The following is a 17,578-nucleotide window of genomic DNA, read 5'->3' on the forward strand; positions in this document are numbered from 1 at the left end:
TAGGTTTTGTGTAGTGTAGAAGCTGGAAGTTTCATTGAACACCAATTTCTGTGGAAAGTATTAGAATTTGGGATTAGCTGGCATGTATGAGGCTTATGAAAATTTGTTGTGCTGAATATGCAAAACAAATTGATATGTTAAAAGTCATGTCATATTTTTGCCTATGCACCAGATTCTTTTGATAATTTTGAGTAAGGGAGGTATGTAAGGACAAGGATAAGTAGAGATTCTTTTCCCGTGGCCACCCTCCATGATGGATGTTCCTGGAAGGAACAGGCGTCGGTGACGTAGATAGTATTGTCACTTGATACATGCAATTAGGTTTTGTGCAGTGTAGAAGCTGGAAGTTTCATTGAACACCATTTCCTTGGAAAATGCTAGTATTTGGGTTTTGCTGGCATGTATGAGGCTTATAGAAATTTGTGCTGAATATGCAAAATGAATTGATATGTTAAAAGTCATGTCATATTTTTGCATATGCACCAGATAACTTTGATAATTTTGAGTCTGATGATGCCCTCCATTATGCATATAGAATAAAAGATAAATTAGTAACATTATGGGGAAGTACTGATATTTTTAAACGTATTTAGTATTGGGAATTGTATACCAAAACAGACAACCAAATGTCACTAGATTTTAGTACAAAATATAAGGTCTTTTAGAAGTTTGTGTATTTTATATTACAATACATATTTGTTGCAATATTTGTCATTGAATGGCATTATTGATACATCTGAATCCCTCTCTCATGCTTATGCTTTTATTTCACAATTATTCCAGTTATATGTTGAAAGAAGGAGCCTGGCTCTCATGAGGGTCAGTCGGGATAGCAAACCCAACCCCCTAGGCCCAGTGCTTAGGTCCCTCACCACCAGCAGGCCAGCCTAGAGCAATAGGGCCCACACCTCCTGAGTTGTAGGGAGGTTTAATCTCAAATGACAACAACTGTATGTTGAGCACTGCAACAAGGGTAAATGTTGACATTTAACCACAGTGTCTTCCTAAGTTATTTTTGGTTATTTTAGTAGGTAGGTGACTGTCCATACATAATGGGGTTCATCACGTGTCAGCTTGTTTTGGGCATCTTACCGTAGGTGTGCTAAGCAGGTCTAATGTGTCCAGGGTGTCTACAGGCATGTCCAGGTGCTGCTTAACACTTGTAGCAGCAATTAATAATTGACTCGTCAGTCTCTGAACCACTTTAACACCTGTTTTATCACAATTTCACCAATGACACTTGTCTGCTGGCCTGCTTTCTCCCAGGATGAGCTGGTATCAAAGCTAATACTAGAATCATACTTAATGATGCATAATTCACACTCATGGGGAGGAGGAGGGTGTTATAAGGGATATCAGGCAACAGTTAAGTAGCAAACACATCATGTGTCAAGAAAATTATTTTTCATCTATATACAGCAAGTTACAAGAGGTTTAGAATGTTTTGCCTTTGAGACTTATGGCTGGTCCATTGGCCGATGTGGGTGTTGGTGTGTGTTATGATGTTTGTTGCCATGCTACAGCTCACAACGAGCAGAGGTGGGCCTCTGGGCTGTCATGGTGCACAGGTTCCCACTCTGTGTTGGTCCACAAACCACTGGTCTGTATTAGCCCAGAATTATCTTTGCCAGAGTATTGGCCATCTGTTCAGTGGTGCTTGATTGCATCACATGAGGTCTTTGGGTGTGTTACGTTAGGTTTTTGTGTAATTATTGGTGTCCAGAAAATTGAGAAGATTTGTAGACCAAGACAGCTGAGAGACAAGGTAGTCTGTTTAACCCTTATTCAAAACAACAATAGTAGTCTAGGTTGTTTGCTACATGTACAGAAAGCGAGAGTAAATGCTCTTTCTCGTGTGTGCAATCACCATATGATCTTTTGGAGAACAGATATCCACTAGTAGGGCTTCATCCCTAAAGTATATTCTAACCTTTCAGAACAACATTTATATATATTTTTTTTTTTCACTTAGGTTATTCCACATATCTATAACTCTTACAGTAGAAGTATTTCTCATCTTTTCTTACCCACTTCTCGATCATGTGCTTGCTGTGTCCTTCAGTGCTGATGAAAGAACTCGATAATAAGCAGAGTAAAATTGATTTCTAAATTTGAAAGTTATGTATCGGTTAGTCTGTGTTGGATTTGGCATATTTCCCATGTATGGTATTCATTGTTGTCAGCTGTTGAATCTTTCTCTAGCATATATCTGTCTTTTCGAGTGGGTTGTGCAAACTGTTGAAGCATAGTTGAGCCTACCATATTATGTAACAAAACATTTTTCTGGACATCGTATCTTTGAAGAAAATATTGACGATACCTTGGCTCTTTGTGTGTTTGTATCTTTATATCTGTTTCTGTTTGTCTTCATACCATGTTCCAGTATCCTTTACTCTGTTGTGATGTATATATTGGTATCAAACCTTTGATAACCTTCAGTTCTTTCGTATGCCCCATACTGCCAAACCTCTCCCTTACCCTATTAATTCTTATTTGATCTCTCCTCCTTACGTGACATAATAGTCCTAAAACATTTAATTTTCATCATGTCCACCCACTTTTTTACTTTTTTGTCTAAGGCCCACGCCTTGCCTCTATACTGTACCATCTAACAATAACCATTTCAAAGACAGTAAGTTCTATTTCCACACATTCCTTAGTTTACTCAGAAACTTTCCCCCCTCACTATGACTCACTTCAGCTCATATGGTTCCATTCGCAGGCATATTTACTTTCACTAAATTATCTCCATTCAAACTTACAGTCCAAATAACCTGTCCATATTTGCAGCTAAAACTAATAACCTTGTTTTTATTAACATTTACTTTCACCATAATCCTTTCACATGAAATTCAGACACCAGCTTCAGTAATTTTTCACTCGATTCTACCACCAGCATTGTGTCACTAGCAAACTATTGAATCATTTCCCATCCACCTCCATCCCCAACAAACTGCATACCTACCCCTCTCACCAAGACCTTTGAATTCAGATTCCTCACAACTCTATCCGTAAACAATTTTACAACAGCCATGTTAACCACACGCACTCCTGCTGCAGACCACCATTCGCAATGACCCACTCATCTTCGCTTTCATCCTATTGGTACACATTCCATACCCACCTGATGAAAACTCTTCACTGCTTCTAGCAGCTTTCCTTTCATATCATATATTCACAAAACCCTCTACAGTCTCTATCAGTCATATCATACATTTTCTGTTCCAGAAATGCCACATACAAGTCTTATGTTTCCCTCAGTATTCTCACACACATTCTTCAAAGCAAACTCCAGATCCACACATCCTTTACCACTTCTGAAGCCCCAGTGTTTCTCCCTAGTCTTAAACTCTTTGCATGACATCACCCTCTCACATGCCACTCTCCCACTTAACTTACCAGGTATAATCAACGAACTTATATCTCAGTAATTTGAATACTCTCCTTTATCTCTTCCCTTTATATGATTGCACTACATATGCACTTCGCCAGTCCTCAGTCACCTCACCATGAGTCAAACATAGATTGAATATCTTAACTCACCAGTCAGCAACAACCCCCCCCCCCCTCTCCCTTTTTTTTTTTTTTTTTTTTTTTTTTAAAGTTTCACTCAGCTGGTTTGCCGCACTTTTGTGTCCAGTGACTTGGCCATACTCCCGGACGGGAGGTGGCCTGCTTTAGCCCAGGTGACCCTTTGACTCTCAGGGTCTCCTCCCTCACTGTTCTGGTGTTTGATTAAAACCTTGCTGTCTGGCTGGCAACGCTGCCTCGTGGTCTCTCTGTTGGCTGGCACACTGTCCATGTTCTTTTCCTGCGGGCAGGCATCACTTCTCATCTCCTCCGTTGTTGGTTGGCAACGGTTTCGTGTCCTTGTGGTAGACAACACTGCCCATGTCCTCCCGAGCTGCCTGGCAACACTGCTCTGTGTCCTCTTTACTGGCTAGCAATACTGTCCCATGCCCCCCTTAATTACCCCAATTTACCCCTAACTCTCTCACCCCTCCACCCCCACCGCACCGCTGCTCACACCTGCCACTCGCTACTGTCCCGATCTCTCCCGCACATTCCCCGTAAGTCATTAAAACATTCGTCTACCGCTGTTGAGTCAGTGAGGGCTGAACGGCCGCCGTAGAGGTAACCAGCCCATACTAGCGAGAAGAAGAGGAGGAGCCACCGCCACTAACTACCATCTGCAGGATGCCTGAAGGAGGTGGGGTCGATACTGTTATGAGGACCCCGAAAAAACTTATTCTTCTTCCGATCCTGCTGTGGCACTGGAGCCTTATGGTAGCAGGGGTTAGTGCAATGTGAAGCCTGTCTATCGCAGTTCCTGCCTCATATATCATCTGTCTTTACTTAGTCGTGAAGGTGATAACGCGCATCGGCTGTGAGACGATCAGGCGAGTGTGTTGCTGGCCACAGACGACGCATATTACCGCAGCCGTTCCCTCCCCAACAGCTTGAGACGGGCGAAGACTTGGAGGTGATGGCCTACCATCTGCCTCTCTCCCCGGCCCAGGTGCCAGACGGTGCTAACCCGTTGCTGGAGGTACTCGTCAGCAAGGTGAGTGGTAAGTCACGATGCTGACACTACGGGATCCTCAGGTATGTGGTTTTTAGCACTTCGGGGTCTCCCGCCTGACACCATCCGACTCGCGGGTGTTAAGGTGTGGTGGAGACGAGGACTGCGTCATCCTCCTGCTGCCAGGTGAGCCTTAGGTATGTCGTCGGGGAATGAACGTGAGTGATAATCAGGAAGTGTCCGTAGTGCAGGAACTAACGGGACCTCAGCTATGTCAGCAGTAGTCAGTGCAGCGAATATATACCTTGCTGATTCCGACAGAGCCTCAGGTGTGTCAGCCGTAGCCGGTACAGTGAAGCCATACCCTGCTGAAATTAACAGACCCTCAGGTATGCAGTAGAGGAAGTTATTGCTGTCACCACCCGCAATCCCGGACGACGGTAGCTGGAGCACAATCGTTGTGCAGACGTCGTAACTTTTCGCTTCTTTCTTTATCTTTTTCCCAGGGGCATCGCCTGGCCCAGGACGCCGTCATACTGACGGTGGTCTGCTGGGGTTGGGATTCCTTCTTTATATTCCCTTGGGTACGGCCTTTGACTTGACCCTCGACATATAAAAGTCCCCTTATATCTATATGTCTGTGTATGTATACGTTGAAATATATAAGTATGTATACGTGCGTGTGTGGGCGTTTATGTATATACTTGTGTATGTGGATGGGTTGGGCCATTCCTCATCTGTCTCCTTGCGCTACCTCGCTAACGTGGGAGACGGCTATTAAGTATAATAAGTGATATATATATATATATATATATATATATATATATATATATATATATATATATATATGTATATCATTAGTGCTTATGCACCTGGCCGAGAGAAGAGTCACGAGAGGCAAGTGTTTTGGGAGCAGCTGAGTGAGCGTGTCAATAGTGTTTATTTAAGAGGCAGCATATTAATGATGGTTGATTTAAATGCAAAAGTGGGAAATTAGGCAGCTGGGATGATTGGGGGGGGTCTTGAGATAATCAGTCGTGTGAATGGAAAATGGTGAATCGTTGTGGAGTTGTCTGATGAAGAAAAAAAATGACTAGCGATTGGGAATTCCTGAAATGACTGTTGATTCAGAATACCTGTTTTAAGAAGAGGGACATAACGCGAGTATATGTAGGAGAGATGGTCAGCGGGAGTTATTGGATTATATACTAATCAATTGGCGTGCAAAAGAGGAGAGACTTCTGGATGTGAATGTGCTGATAGGTGGAAGAATGTCTGATCTTTACCGTGTGAAGGCAAAGATGAAAATGTGTGTGGAGGTTTTCGGAAAAGAGGGAACATTTTGGGTGAGATGAGAGTAAATGAGACTGGAAAATATACTTGTATGAAGAAATACTGTAAGAGATTGAATGTAAAATGGCCATAGGTGAGAGTAAGCGAAGCAAGGCGAATGGTTTATGAATGGGAGATATTTAGGGAAGCGATGCTGGCATGTGCGAGAGATCCATTCGGCATGCGTAAGTTGGGAGGTGGGCGGATTAGAAAGATAGTGAGTGGTGTGAAGAAGTTGCTAGTGAAAGAGGAGAGAAAGGCATATGTGCGGCACTTACAGGGAAGGAGCGCAAGTGATTGGGAGAGATACTAGAGAAAGCAAATGGAAGTTGGTTGATTATCAGTAAACTTAGGGAGAATAAGGTATTTTAAAAGGACAGTAATGTGCGAAAAACAAGAGAACAAATGAAGACGTGGTGACAGTTAGTGAGAAAATGGAATGAGTATTATGAAGGACTCTTGAATGTGTTTGATGATAGGGTGACAGATGTAGGGTGTTTGGGTGAAGGTATTATGCGAAATTAAAAAGTCAAGGAGAGGTGGATGGTATTGCAGTTGAATTCCTTAAAAAAATGGGGGGGGGGGGGGGGGGATGATTCTCTTGTCCTGCAGGGGATGAGGGGGACACAAGAAGTGAGCCATAAAATAGAGGCCAAAACCGGGTCATTTTGGTGCTCATGTGAATAACTTACAGATGTGAGTCACTAACATGACAGGTTTCTTTCACCTCGCCAGATAAAGTTATTTTTCAGATCAGGTGAACTGCTTTGCATCATCATGGTCGAAATCAATAGTTTTATATACCGGTAATTTTGTTTTGGGTTCTGACACAGTTTTCCCCAAACCGGGGCACTAACCCCACGGGCCTGGTTCAAACCATTGCTCTGTCGCTGAGAAATATACACAAAAAAAAAGTCCTTCTCAGCTGAGCTAAAGTAAAGTTCGCCCACTTTAGCTGCCCTTTTGACTCAAGATCACCTGCCTTAGCTGTTCCTTTGTGAAGATCGGCCGCTCCAGCTGTCCTGTAGTAAAGTTCACCGGCTTCAGCTATCCTAGAGATCACTTTCGTCATCTGGTTAACTGTAAGTGTTCAAGGATAAACATTTTTTCCCGAAGCTTCTCCATCGTAAAGTCCTCGCTCTCACATACTCCAGAGTAAATCCCTCTTCTTTACATATCCCTCAGTAAATCCCTTACCCTCATACCCTAAAGTAAATCCCTCTCCACATACCCTACAGTAAATCCCTTTCCCTCTTATAACCCACAGTAAATCCTTCTCCCTCATATACCTTATAGTAAATACCTCTTCCTCACATACCCCACAGTAACTCCCTCTCCCTCTCATACCCGAAAGTAAGCCCTTCTCCCTCATACCCCAAAGTAAACCCCTCATCCTCACATACCCCACAGTAAATCCCTCTCCCTCGCATACCCTACAGTAAATCCCTTTTCCTCATACCCCACAGTAAATCCCTCTTCCTCACATACCCCACAGTAAACCTCTCACTCTCACATAATCCATAGTAAATCCCTCTCCCTCGCATACCCTACAGTAAACCCCTCTCCCTCACATACCCCACAGTAAATCCCTCTTCTTCATCTAACACTTGAGAAAAGAAGTTCCTCTCTCGGTTCCCATCAGCTGCCCCTGGAGCTGCTGAACCCTAGGATATCGGAGGACAAGCATCACCTGCTGGAGGGGGACATCATAGTGACACGAAAGCAGTGGAAGGCGGCGCAGAGAGCCACGGCTCACGATCTCGCCAGGAAGGCTGTCTCTCACTACGCACGCCTTTGGCCCGTCGACCCCAATGTCGGCTGGCCCACCGTCCACTACCAGCTGGCGTCTTCACGTGAGTCCACGGGTGGTGGCCGTGCCTAACAGGTGTCCACTGCACAGACGGTGATCAATATGAAAATAGTTATCAATACGTACGTGTGAGATCAGTAAGCAGGGGGTGATCAATAAGCAGATGATGCTCATCTAACAGGTGGCAGAGCACAACTATATCGCTCAGTGAAGTCCAAAAGAGTGTAAATGTAATCTCCCACAGACTATTAATCAATTATTTCTTCAGTTCCCCGTCTACAGCATTACTACAGTAGGGACACTCCCTGCTGCCTCCACGCCAGGTGGAGAGAGAGGGAGAACATCACACTTCTACACCTCCTCCCGCAGTGTCGCAGCCGGAGAAGATCCGGGGAGCCATGGACGAGTTAGAGGAGAAGACGTGCGTCAGGTTCGTCGAGGTCACCGACGGGAACTACGACCGGCACTTCGTCAAGTTCATCGAGGGCAGAGGTTGCTACAGCCGCGTCGGCATGACCCGCAAGAAGAGTCAGCTGACCTCCATAGGGCCCAGGTGCCGTTATGTAAGTCCTGAAAAGTTGGGAATGATGTCCCTCTGAAACGCAAGCCTGTCAGGGCTATTACAATACCCAGTCTCAGTGAAGAAAAAACAAATTGTTTATCTAATAAACCTTGACATAACAAGGTATAGTCACGAAGTTGTCTATGAAACAAAATACGAATAGGTAATGTTATCAGTTCTCTCAGTCTAGGAGTGAGAATTGTGTTGATGGTAATGTATGTTATTAATGTTAACCCATTTAGAGCAACGTATGTCTGTGCTGACCTTATCTTAGAGTGAGGCTCGTGTGTTTACCTGTCTTGCTTCTGGCTTCCCTCAGAGGGGCATCATCCTGCACGAGCTGAGTCACGTCTTGGGCCTTTACCACGAGCAGAGTCGAGCCGACAGGAACACCCACATCAAGGTAAACATAACAACGGACACCTCCCATGATGATGTGAGAACCATCGGCACAGAAACGTAACAGATTTACCTCACCCATTCATTACTATGAAGGTAACTGGGATTGTAACATCCAGGCATTTTTTCCTCTTTCTTCCTTCTGATTGACCTCAGGTGTGTTCCACAGGTGCTCGTAAACAACATGAAAAAAAGGAGTCGGAGGAACTTCGTGAGGGAGAGCACGAGGCAGTACGGGATCGAGTACGACTTCACCTCCCTCATGCACTACGGATCAACGGTAATTTTTTTCTCTTTCGTACACTGACCTCTCTCTCTCTCCCGGGATGGTTGGGTTGGCAGAGACCATAGATTGCCTTTTATACATTACCTAGACTTGTACATGCATGAAGGCCTTTTCTGTTAACTTGAAATCATTTGAATAGGACTATTGATTGCGCCAGATGAATTGGTTAGAATTTAGAATCTGTAGATGTAGAGTGGTTTGATTTGCGTAAAAGTGAATAGAATTGAAGGGTGTGAAGAAAGATCACTAATGGAGAAAAGAGGATAGGCGATAAAACAGAACCTTGAGGGACACCAGGACAAGAAGTATTTCTATCAATGACTACCAGATTCGGATGACAAGACCTATTAAAAGAAATAATAGAAGCAGAAAAGCCATAGGTGGAGTGGGGGGATGAAAGCAAAGACTAGTGCCACACATTGCCAAATGCTTTAGAGATGTCAAGGATAATAAAAAAAAAAGATTCACCGAAATTCAGGAGAAGAGAAAGAGAGAGAGAGAGAGAACATGAGATGAGTCACCTAGGAGAAATCATAAGTAGAAGAACATTTACCACATAACTTTATTGTTGTTCTGTAAGAAGATAATGGGATTCTAAGAGATTAACACAAGAATGAAGGAGAGTTTCGGAGAATTTAGATTAATAGCAGAAGTGAACGCCATGTGGCAATAATGGGAGAGGCTCGATTGGTCTCCTTTTTACAGGGGAGTGGTGCTACATACACCACACTTATGGGTTTTTAAGGAAGAGGAAAAATGAGCGACCAAGGATCCTCTGGCTCAGAGACACACTCCACAAGGACACAAAGAGTTATGCCATCTCGACCGTGCGCCCTGCCCACTTTTACCTGAAAGAATACTGGAAAAACCTTGTTTGAGGAAATTGCCGGAAAGGTCATAGGCTTCGCCAGATGAGATGAGGGGAAAGTAGCCCAAAGTAGTTTGAGGAAAGTAAGGTACCGTGAGAACAACTTTGTTGGGAGGGAAAGTAGACTGATTAGGAAAAAAAATTAAATTACATAAGTTGGAGTTTCTTTTAGTTAAGGACCAGAGAGAGATTTATCAGATGAAAGGATCAAATCTTTTCACTCTCTCTTCATGATATGCTCGAATCTGAATAGCGACTCCGCAATGATTCTGAGTAGAAATGAAGGTAGAGAGACATTCAAAGGAGGGAAGAATGTCCAAGTCCGGTACAGTGTTGTGTCTAATTAGAGGCATCAGAACAAGAGACATCCTGCAGTGACTTGAGAGGTGAAGGATTTAGTAGATCAAGGAACACAGGATTGATTATTGGTCGAGATGAATCGCTGTTTTGGTCAGCTTAACTTGAGGCATCTCATCCTCAAAGCCATACTGTGCTGGTCAGAAGGAACGTCAGCTTAAAAGCTACGAGAGAGAGACTACCAAGTCTTCCTGAAATACCCAAGTTGGCTTGTCGAGAGGAGGACATGGGTTGTGGATATGCTCGGTTGGAAGTGATACGAGACAAGATTGTGATCAGAAGATTTCCAGAGGAAAGAAACAGTTCATCTGTAGTGGGAAGGTTCAGAGGGAAGATAAAAAGCGTGTCTAGGGTGTTATAAAAAGAAAGCATGCCTTTCGGGAACTCCTGTTGGGTGTCTGATAAGTCGTTCCATATCATTAAAGGGGGGAGTATAAAGACCCTCGTATCTGCCAGGGTCATCCTTAGTAAATTCAAGGCAGTTTTTGTTATGTGAACTGAAGTTCTTCACATAGAAGATTTTTAACGCGTGTAAATTAAACAATGCTTTGTGGCAGGAAATCATATAAAAGTTGTACGTACAGAAATTGTACACCGAAGACACAATGTTACATAGAGAATAGGCTTCGGACTGCTCGAGGATATGTGTTTTAGTGTACTACAGAGGTTGTATGTATTTGGGTCATCTCATGAAAATGAAGAATGGATTGATCCATAGTAAATGAGAGTATATTTCGTCTCAATAAATAATATATAAGTTACCCACAAGGTTTACCGTTTTCTCTTAGGCTTTCTCAAAGAACGGGAGACCCACGATCGTGACGAAGGACCCAGCTAAACAAATATATCTGGGCCATCGGTCTTCACTCACGTTCAGGGATGTCCACATTCTGAACCAAATGTACAACTGCTCTGGTTAGTGTCTGGTTTCTTCTGAATACACATCTTCTTCGCTGACTTATCATCATACTATATTTCTTCAGAACACGCAACACGTAGAACAATAAATAAGTCACTTCATTTTTTTTAGATAAGGTAATTTTCATAACTTATTTTCGAGTTTGGGATTACATCTTTTTGATATGCAAAGGAAACTTGAAATTCTTGTGCAGACAATTAAAAAAAGTTTGGAATTAAAAACCACATCAAATCAGCATATGTAAGTCCTCCATGCATGTCAATTGGCCGTTTTGAATGGTATTTCCCGATTTTACACAATGGTTATGCAGTACTTTTCCAGAGACGTGGGGGGCGTCCTGCATCATGCGTCCCAAATGTGAGAACGGGGGCTACTTGAACGCCTCCTGCTCCTGTGCCTGTCCCCCGGGTACCTCCGGAGACACATGCGCCACCGTCACCCACGATTACTACCGTGAGTTACTCTGGCAGTCCTCCTTGTTCATGACGATTACTACCGTAAGTTACTCTGGCAGTCCACCTTGTTCATGACTATTACTACCTTCAGTTACTCTGGCAGTCCTCCTTGTTCAGAATTTTACGTGAATTTAAGCACCTCACTAGGAAGAATGTTGGTCTTGGTGAGTCTTCTGCGTGTTACTGTACGTCTTCCAACAGCAGAGTGAGCGGAAATATGAATTGTCTCCGAAATGCTCAGGATTGTCACTAATGGATACTAATTTCTGCCACGATGGCACGAACCCTGAGCCTAACAAAACAATGTTCAAAAGAAAACGAAAACGGATGTCTTTTAGTCACACCTGTTCATGTTGGGTGTTTATACGTGCCAGTATGTTTATAATTTGCACATGTCCATTTTCCAAACATGAATAGAATCGCATACGACAGAAAATGTATTTTGGGGAACAACATAGAACTGGGACTAAATGAGAACTTGGGTTAAGTGCTTTCTAGATTTTTCTTTCAACCTATGACCATTGTTAAAAACCGTCCTATCTTTATGGCTCTTCCCTGCAGCTGTACCAGAGTGTGGGGGCAACGTCACCGAGTCCGGCGCCTTCATCACCTCGCCCAACTATCCCAAGAATTACCCTAAAGGTAAGTTATCATTCCCACCAAGGCAGGAAAGTTACAACCAAAGCAAAGTAGGTATGATGCTTGGAAATAACTGACCTATCTCAGGCTTATCAACCCATAACATTGTCTGCCCTCAGCAACGTTTAACTTTAAACTTTAGTTTCGTTTACATAGTTGAAGCTAGGCTGTTCTAACTTATCCTTGCCTAACCAGGATAACATATATTGTTCCAACCTAAGTAAGGTATCCTTAACTCAAATTATTCTTCCCAGTTGTACCTAACTTAACCTTGATTGCCTTAATTTTGACATAACTGTTTAACATAATCCTCTCTGACATCCACTCTCTGAACCTACTTGATCAAGCGTAGCTTTCACTGTCCCATTATGATATTAAAATCCTAAGAATAGAAAACTATCTAAGACATATACTTTGGCAATCTAACACCTGGATGATACTTCTATGACATGAATGAGGATTATCAGTATACGTTGCCTTTACTTCGGTAATAGCCTACTGTTCGTGCTAGGCTGGTCCCTCTCCAGGGACGGGGTTTAGTCACGCCATTCACCACTCTGCTTCAGGTTCACTGACTCGGCTGGTTTTTTTTTTCTAGATATACTTATTCACACTACAATTTGAAGGTTGTCCACATTTTACGTCTAAGCTCTATGATTTTTCGTGAATATGATTTATCATAAGGCTTATTTTGGAACTATGTCTGCTCACTTAAGATAAATTGATAAGATTATGAAGGAAATCACGTTCAAATAGAATACTTGATATGCTAGGAATATAACGTACTGGTATATATCAAGAATGAAGGCTTCTTAGACGCGAAATTAACTTACACTCGAATTTTATCAAGCAGTGAGTACGCTGACTCGGTCGGCGCTGGAGTGGTCGTCTAGCTGACTGACGCAGGTGGAAACCAAATTCTCTTGAAAGATTAATAGTTATAAAGTGTTTAGATTCTGTTGATTAATCTCTCTTTCCCTCATTTGCAAATTATATATATATATATATATATATATATATATATATATATATATATATATATATATATATATATATATATATATTTTTTTTTTTTTTTTTTTTTATTTACTCGGAGACATTTTCAATGAGATGTTTTACTGTGGGTGATGGAACCACATCAGATTACTTGCAGGTGAGGTTCAATGGTATTTAACAATGTAACGTTTTGTATTTTATCTTACTCACTCCTGAGCCTCATGCTGACCAAGACACCTTCGTGTCTTCACTATATGGTGTGTGTGTGTGGGCAGGTGCTCGGTGCGCGTGGTGGGTGCGGGCTCCAGACGACTGTCACTCGCCCGTCCTCACCGTCAAAGACTTCGTGCTCTTCAGCAAGGCCTCCAACCGCCAGTGTGTATGGGACCGGCTGGAGGTGCGCACCGAATCCATCATGGACGGCGACGAGTACGTTGCCCCTCAACTTCCTTTTCACCTTCTTACTTGACTCTCTTGATTTAGAATCGTCGGGCCGCAGTGTTTGGAGCGGCCAGAGAGAGAGAGAGATTCTGCGACCCTTCCCCACCCCCATTTGGCTCTAGTGGTGACTAGGCTCAAGCTAGGCTTCTTAATCTAAATATTTAGTCGACCAAACTCTTGGTCAAATAAAGCCAAAATTTTCATGAGTCCACCATTCTGGCTTCAGTGTTGTTATGGTCAAATAAAGCCAAATTTTCATGAGTCCACCATTCTGGCTTCAGTGTTGTTATCCTAATGGGTGAATTTGACTGTAAGGGAAAAGGATGAACGAAAAAATTCCACGCTTAGAAAAGGGGCATATAGGCAATTTAGACACCGATGACGGGCTGTTGAGACAAGTTAATCTTTAGGCAAAATGTCAGTGAGTGTAGTACAATAATTGTATAATTGCGAGCACAATGTTGTCACAGTTTCGTTAACAAAGTTAGTAGAATATGGTTGTGAACATCGTTAAGCCAACCATGGTGACATTACAAGGATATGGATGTGTACATACGATGTTGAGGAGTGAACCAGTTCAGCCTGCATTGCTATGATTTCTTATGCATTCGAGTCTGCTGAACTAAACATAATCCAAAGTACTAAATATGTCTGCAACAATTTTTTTTTACAATACATAGATAGAATATTGTCTTTAGTTTAATGAGAAGACATTCAATGTTTACTAAGGTTCATTCCGTGGTTCATCAGGTACTGCGGCAAAGACCTGAAAACCGACCAGACGCTAGTGGGGAAGGACCGTGACATCTTCCTCTTCTTCACATCGAAGCTCAAATGGAGACGTGGCTTCAAGTTCGAAGTCAGCTTCAAGAACAAGTGTCATCAGTGCGTTATCAAACACTCTTGAGGTTTACCTTATGTTGGGCCTCGGTATTTCGTGTCTTGGATGAGCGTCTTTTGTTCATTTGTCTTGCATAATATGGATGATCGGGTTCGTTCTTGATTCTCTTCCTCACTTCAGCACTCCTCGCGACCTTTGTTGATCTGCTTGTGCTTCCTCAGATTATGTGAGACGAATGATATGGGAGACAACATCAGCTGGACGTCTCCCAGGTACCCCGCCTCTTACCCAGGAGACCTTCGGTGTAGAATTACCATCACGAAGGTGAGTGACGGTGACAGACAGGCGAAGAGGGAGAGGTCTGATAACGTCGGGAACATATAATATATCAGTATAGACAGATATAGAGATTATTAGGTGTGTTTGAATTCCATGTACAGTGCAAAGGCTTTTTGCTTGGGCGATTGATTTGAACGTATGTGTGTTAGAGGCGTAGCGAACACTACACACGGCCAGTGTCCAGATATAACTCCCTTGCGGGATGGAGGTGGTTTGGGTGTTGCTTGCCGTTTCATCGGTCACAGTTTGTGAAGCTCCTGGGACGAGATATGGCCGCGTTTTTTTTTTTTTTTTTTAGGACACTTCAACAGATGCTGTAGGTAATGGTGAGAGCCCTCCCCAGCGTTGTTCTTTTTTTTCTTTTTTTTACCCTAAGGTGAACCCCTTATAACAGGTGTCTCCTGCCGCAGACGCTACCGACGAGGTTGATGCTCGTGTTCAACTCGGTCAGTCTCCCGACCAACTGCAGCGACAGTATTAGGATCACTAGCGCCCATGGCTCTGTCACCGAGTAAGCTTAAAGTCTAACGACATGATTATTCAATACACTTTCTTTCTGTGACATAACCTGTTCATGAGACAGCCTGTTCAAATTTTTTTGGGCAGCGCACAGAAATCTGGATGTGCTCATTCGTAAGGCTCCCGATAGAAGATGGCTAACACGGTCGTTTTCACAGAGTCTGTGGCACAACGGAAGGATCACTGCAGCTGCCGGGGTCCTACCACTCTGCCATCTTTACCAGCGGCTCGGAGAACGGGACGCAGGGTTGGGCTGTGACCTTCTCCAGTATGGAGTCCCAGTGTCACAAGGTCGTGACTCTGTCAGAAGCCGCGAGTCAGGGTTCTCTCAAGACCCCCAACTTTCCCAAGAACTATCCGAAGAACACACAGTGCGAGTGGTGGATCAAGGTAGGACTGACTGATGTCTGTTTTCTTCCTTTGGACAAGTTTCCAGTATGTCAGCAGGCGGAGATGTATGTCGCATAGTTTATATAGCCACAGACGGGCGTTAACCAAGACGGGCATCTTCTTTAGTTCAGCTACCGTGCCCTAGGAGACGTAGGACTCTCCCATGATATTTGCTCTTGTAGTTCATCGTGATAGAACCATAGCTAACCAAGCAATACCGTGGCCAACGTGTTGCAGTGTTAGAGTTTTTCTGACTCCTGTGGTAGATTCCGTGTGATAGCGCTACTGATTTTAATTCCTCTCTTTTCGGCTATGTTGAGAAGACTATGGAGAAAATATAATGATTCTACCTTCTCTGTTAGGGAAACATTTTATTGCCCCATCGTAACAGCACTAATGATAAGAGGTGAAGGCCATCCTTGCACTGTTTGTCGTACTTTCACAAGTCATAACATCTCCTGGCTACTGTTCTGCACTCAGGAGTCATTTTGTTTCCTTTGACATTAAGATAGCACCTATAACTTCCACTACAGTGATGCCTCAGTGAACCATATGATAATAGCCATCCCTCGCAGGCACCAGCTGGCAAGAAGGTGATGCTACGCTTTCGCATTCTTCGCCTGGCAACCAACTCGTACCGGCCGAATAGCCCGGAGTTCAAGCGACGCTTCTACCAGAAAATGTGCCACCGAGGCTACGTGCTGGTGTCCCCGACAGGTGACCCGAGCTACCCGCGGGGCGGCGACGCCTCCCTCAAGCTCTGCGGCTACCGGGAGAACGACTACAACCTCACCTCCACCGGGAGTGAGGTGTCGCTCCTCTTCTGGGGAGGAACGACCAGGACTCAAGGCATGTGGCTGGATTACAGCCTCATGTGAGCTTAGATTCAATGAGGCCATCCCCTCCTCCCCCTCACCAAAAGGACACACACGCACACACACAAGAGAGAGAGAGAGATTGGTCCTCAAAACCTCCTCCCCCACAGTACGTGATTACACGCATGTGAGCGGGAATTTTGAGTTTTCCATAAATAGGTCCTCAAAGGGCAACCCACCCTTTTGGAATTTTGTTGAAAAATTGTATTTGTTTTGTCTTATTCACAGCACTTCAGAAGCTTTCTTTATTGGTGTGTTTGAATTAATGTTTCTGCCCTCGTAACAACGTTAAACTGTTCTCTTCAACTTTGTTCAGAAACAACTCAGTCTTGCACCCGTGAGTCGTTTAGTTTACTTTTTTGCTCCCGACGAAACTCGCTAGATAATGATGCGCTGTAGATGAAACTGTTAAGTATGTAAGGATTAGGAGAGAAACTTTGCTAAAACTCTCTGGGTTTTCGATCATCCTCGTCAGACTCGTGATCATCATTGAAGGTTACCAACTCTGGCTACTGTGTGGAAGGTGTAAGCAATGGGCAAAACTTGTCAGTCAGAGAGTCCACTAAGAAGTCTCCTTCTAGGAGTTTAGAGAGCCTTTCTGAAAATTTTTTCTTCTTTTGTAACTGATGCATTTCTTCTCATGAACCTTTTCCCAAAACATTGCATCACTGTGGAAAAGAATCATACATTCAGTCCGTATAGCAAGACACTGTAATAAGGGCTACAATAAACAGAATTAAGGACGAGACAACGAACTTATCATTTTTCCTTCTGAAAAGCTCAACGTGAGCCAAGATCATAACTTCACCACCTCGTGCGTGATTGCATGCAGATCCTGACCTTGACCACCAATATAAATGCCAGTGTTCAGGCCGCTGGTACGAGAACCTCCCGTCTATTTAAAGGAATGACTTAAGAAGTTATGGAGGGAGACACGAAACGAGAAGATGAAATCTAAAAAGCGAAAAGTATTTCTTTTTTTTCAGTCTCGCAGACATACGTCAGCTGATGGTCTTAGGCCGTGTGAG

General features: G+C 43.4%; 1 protein-coding gene across 1 annotated transcript; it reads left to right on the forward strand.

The window, feature by feature from the left end:
• Positions 1-3,612: 3,612 nt before the first annotated feature.
• Positions 3,613-17,291, forward strand: LOC139750091 (protein SpAN-like). The gene is made up of 15 exons (XM_071664425.1): positions 3,613-4,296; positions 4,460-4,564; positions 7,497-7,707; positions 8,034-8,227; positions 8,546-8,629; positions 8,795-8,905; positions 10,925-11,051; positions 11,377-11,508; positions 12,072-12,152; positions 13,421-13,574; positions 14,337-14,471; positions 14,649-14,751; positions 15,177-15,277; positions 15,444-15,675; positions 16,251-17,291. Exons 1-15 carry the CDS (start codon positions 4,198-4,200, stop codon positions 16,551-16,553), a joined length of 2,172 nt encoding a protein of 723 aa, XP_071520526.1. The 5' UTR covers positions 3,613-4,197; the 3' UTR covers positions 16,554-17,291.
• Positions 17,292-17,578: the final 287 nt, after the last annotated feature.

The sequence above is a fragment of the Panulirus ornatus genome, chromosome 9 (genome assembly GCF_036320965.1).
Source record: "Panulirus ornatus isolate Po-2019 chromosome 9, ASM3632096v1, whole genome shotgun sequence".
In the NCBI taxonomy this organism is placed as follows: Eukaryota; Metazoa; Arthropoda; class Malacostraca; order Decapoda; family Palinuridae; genus Panulirus; species Panulirus ornatus.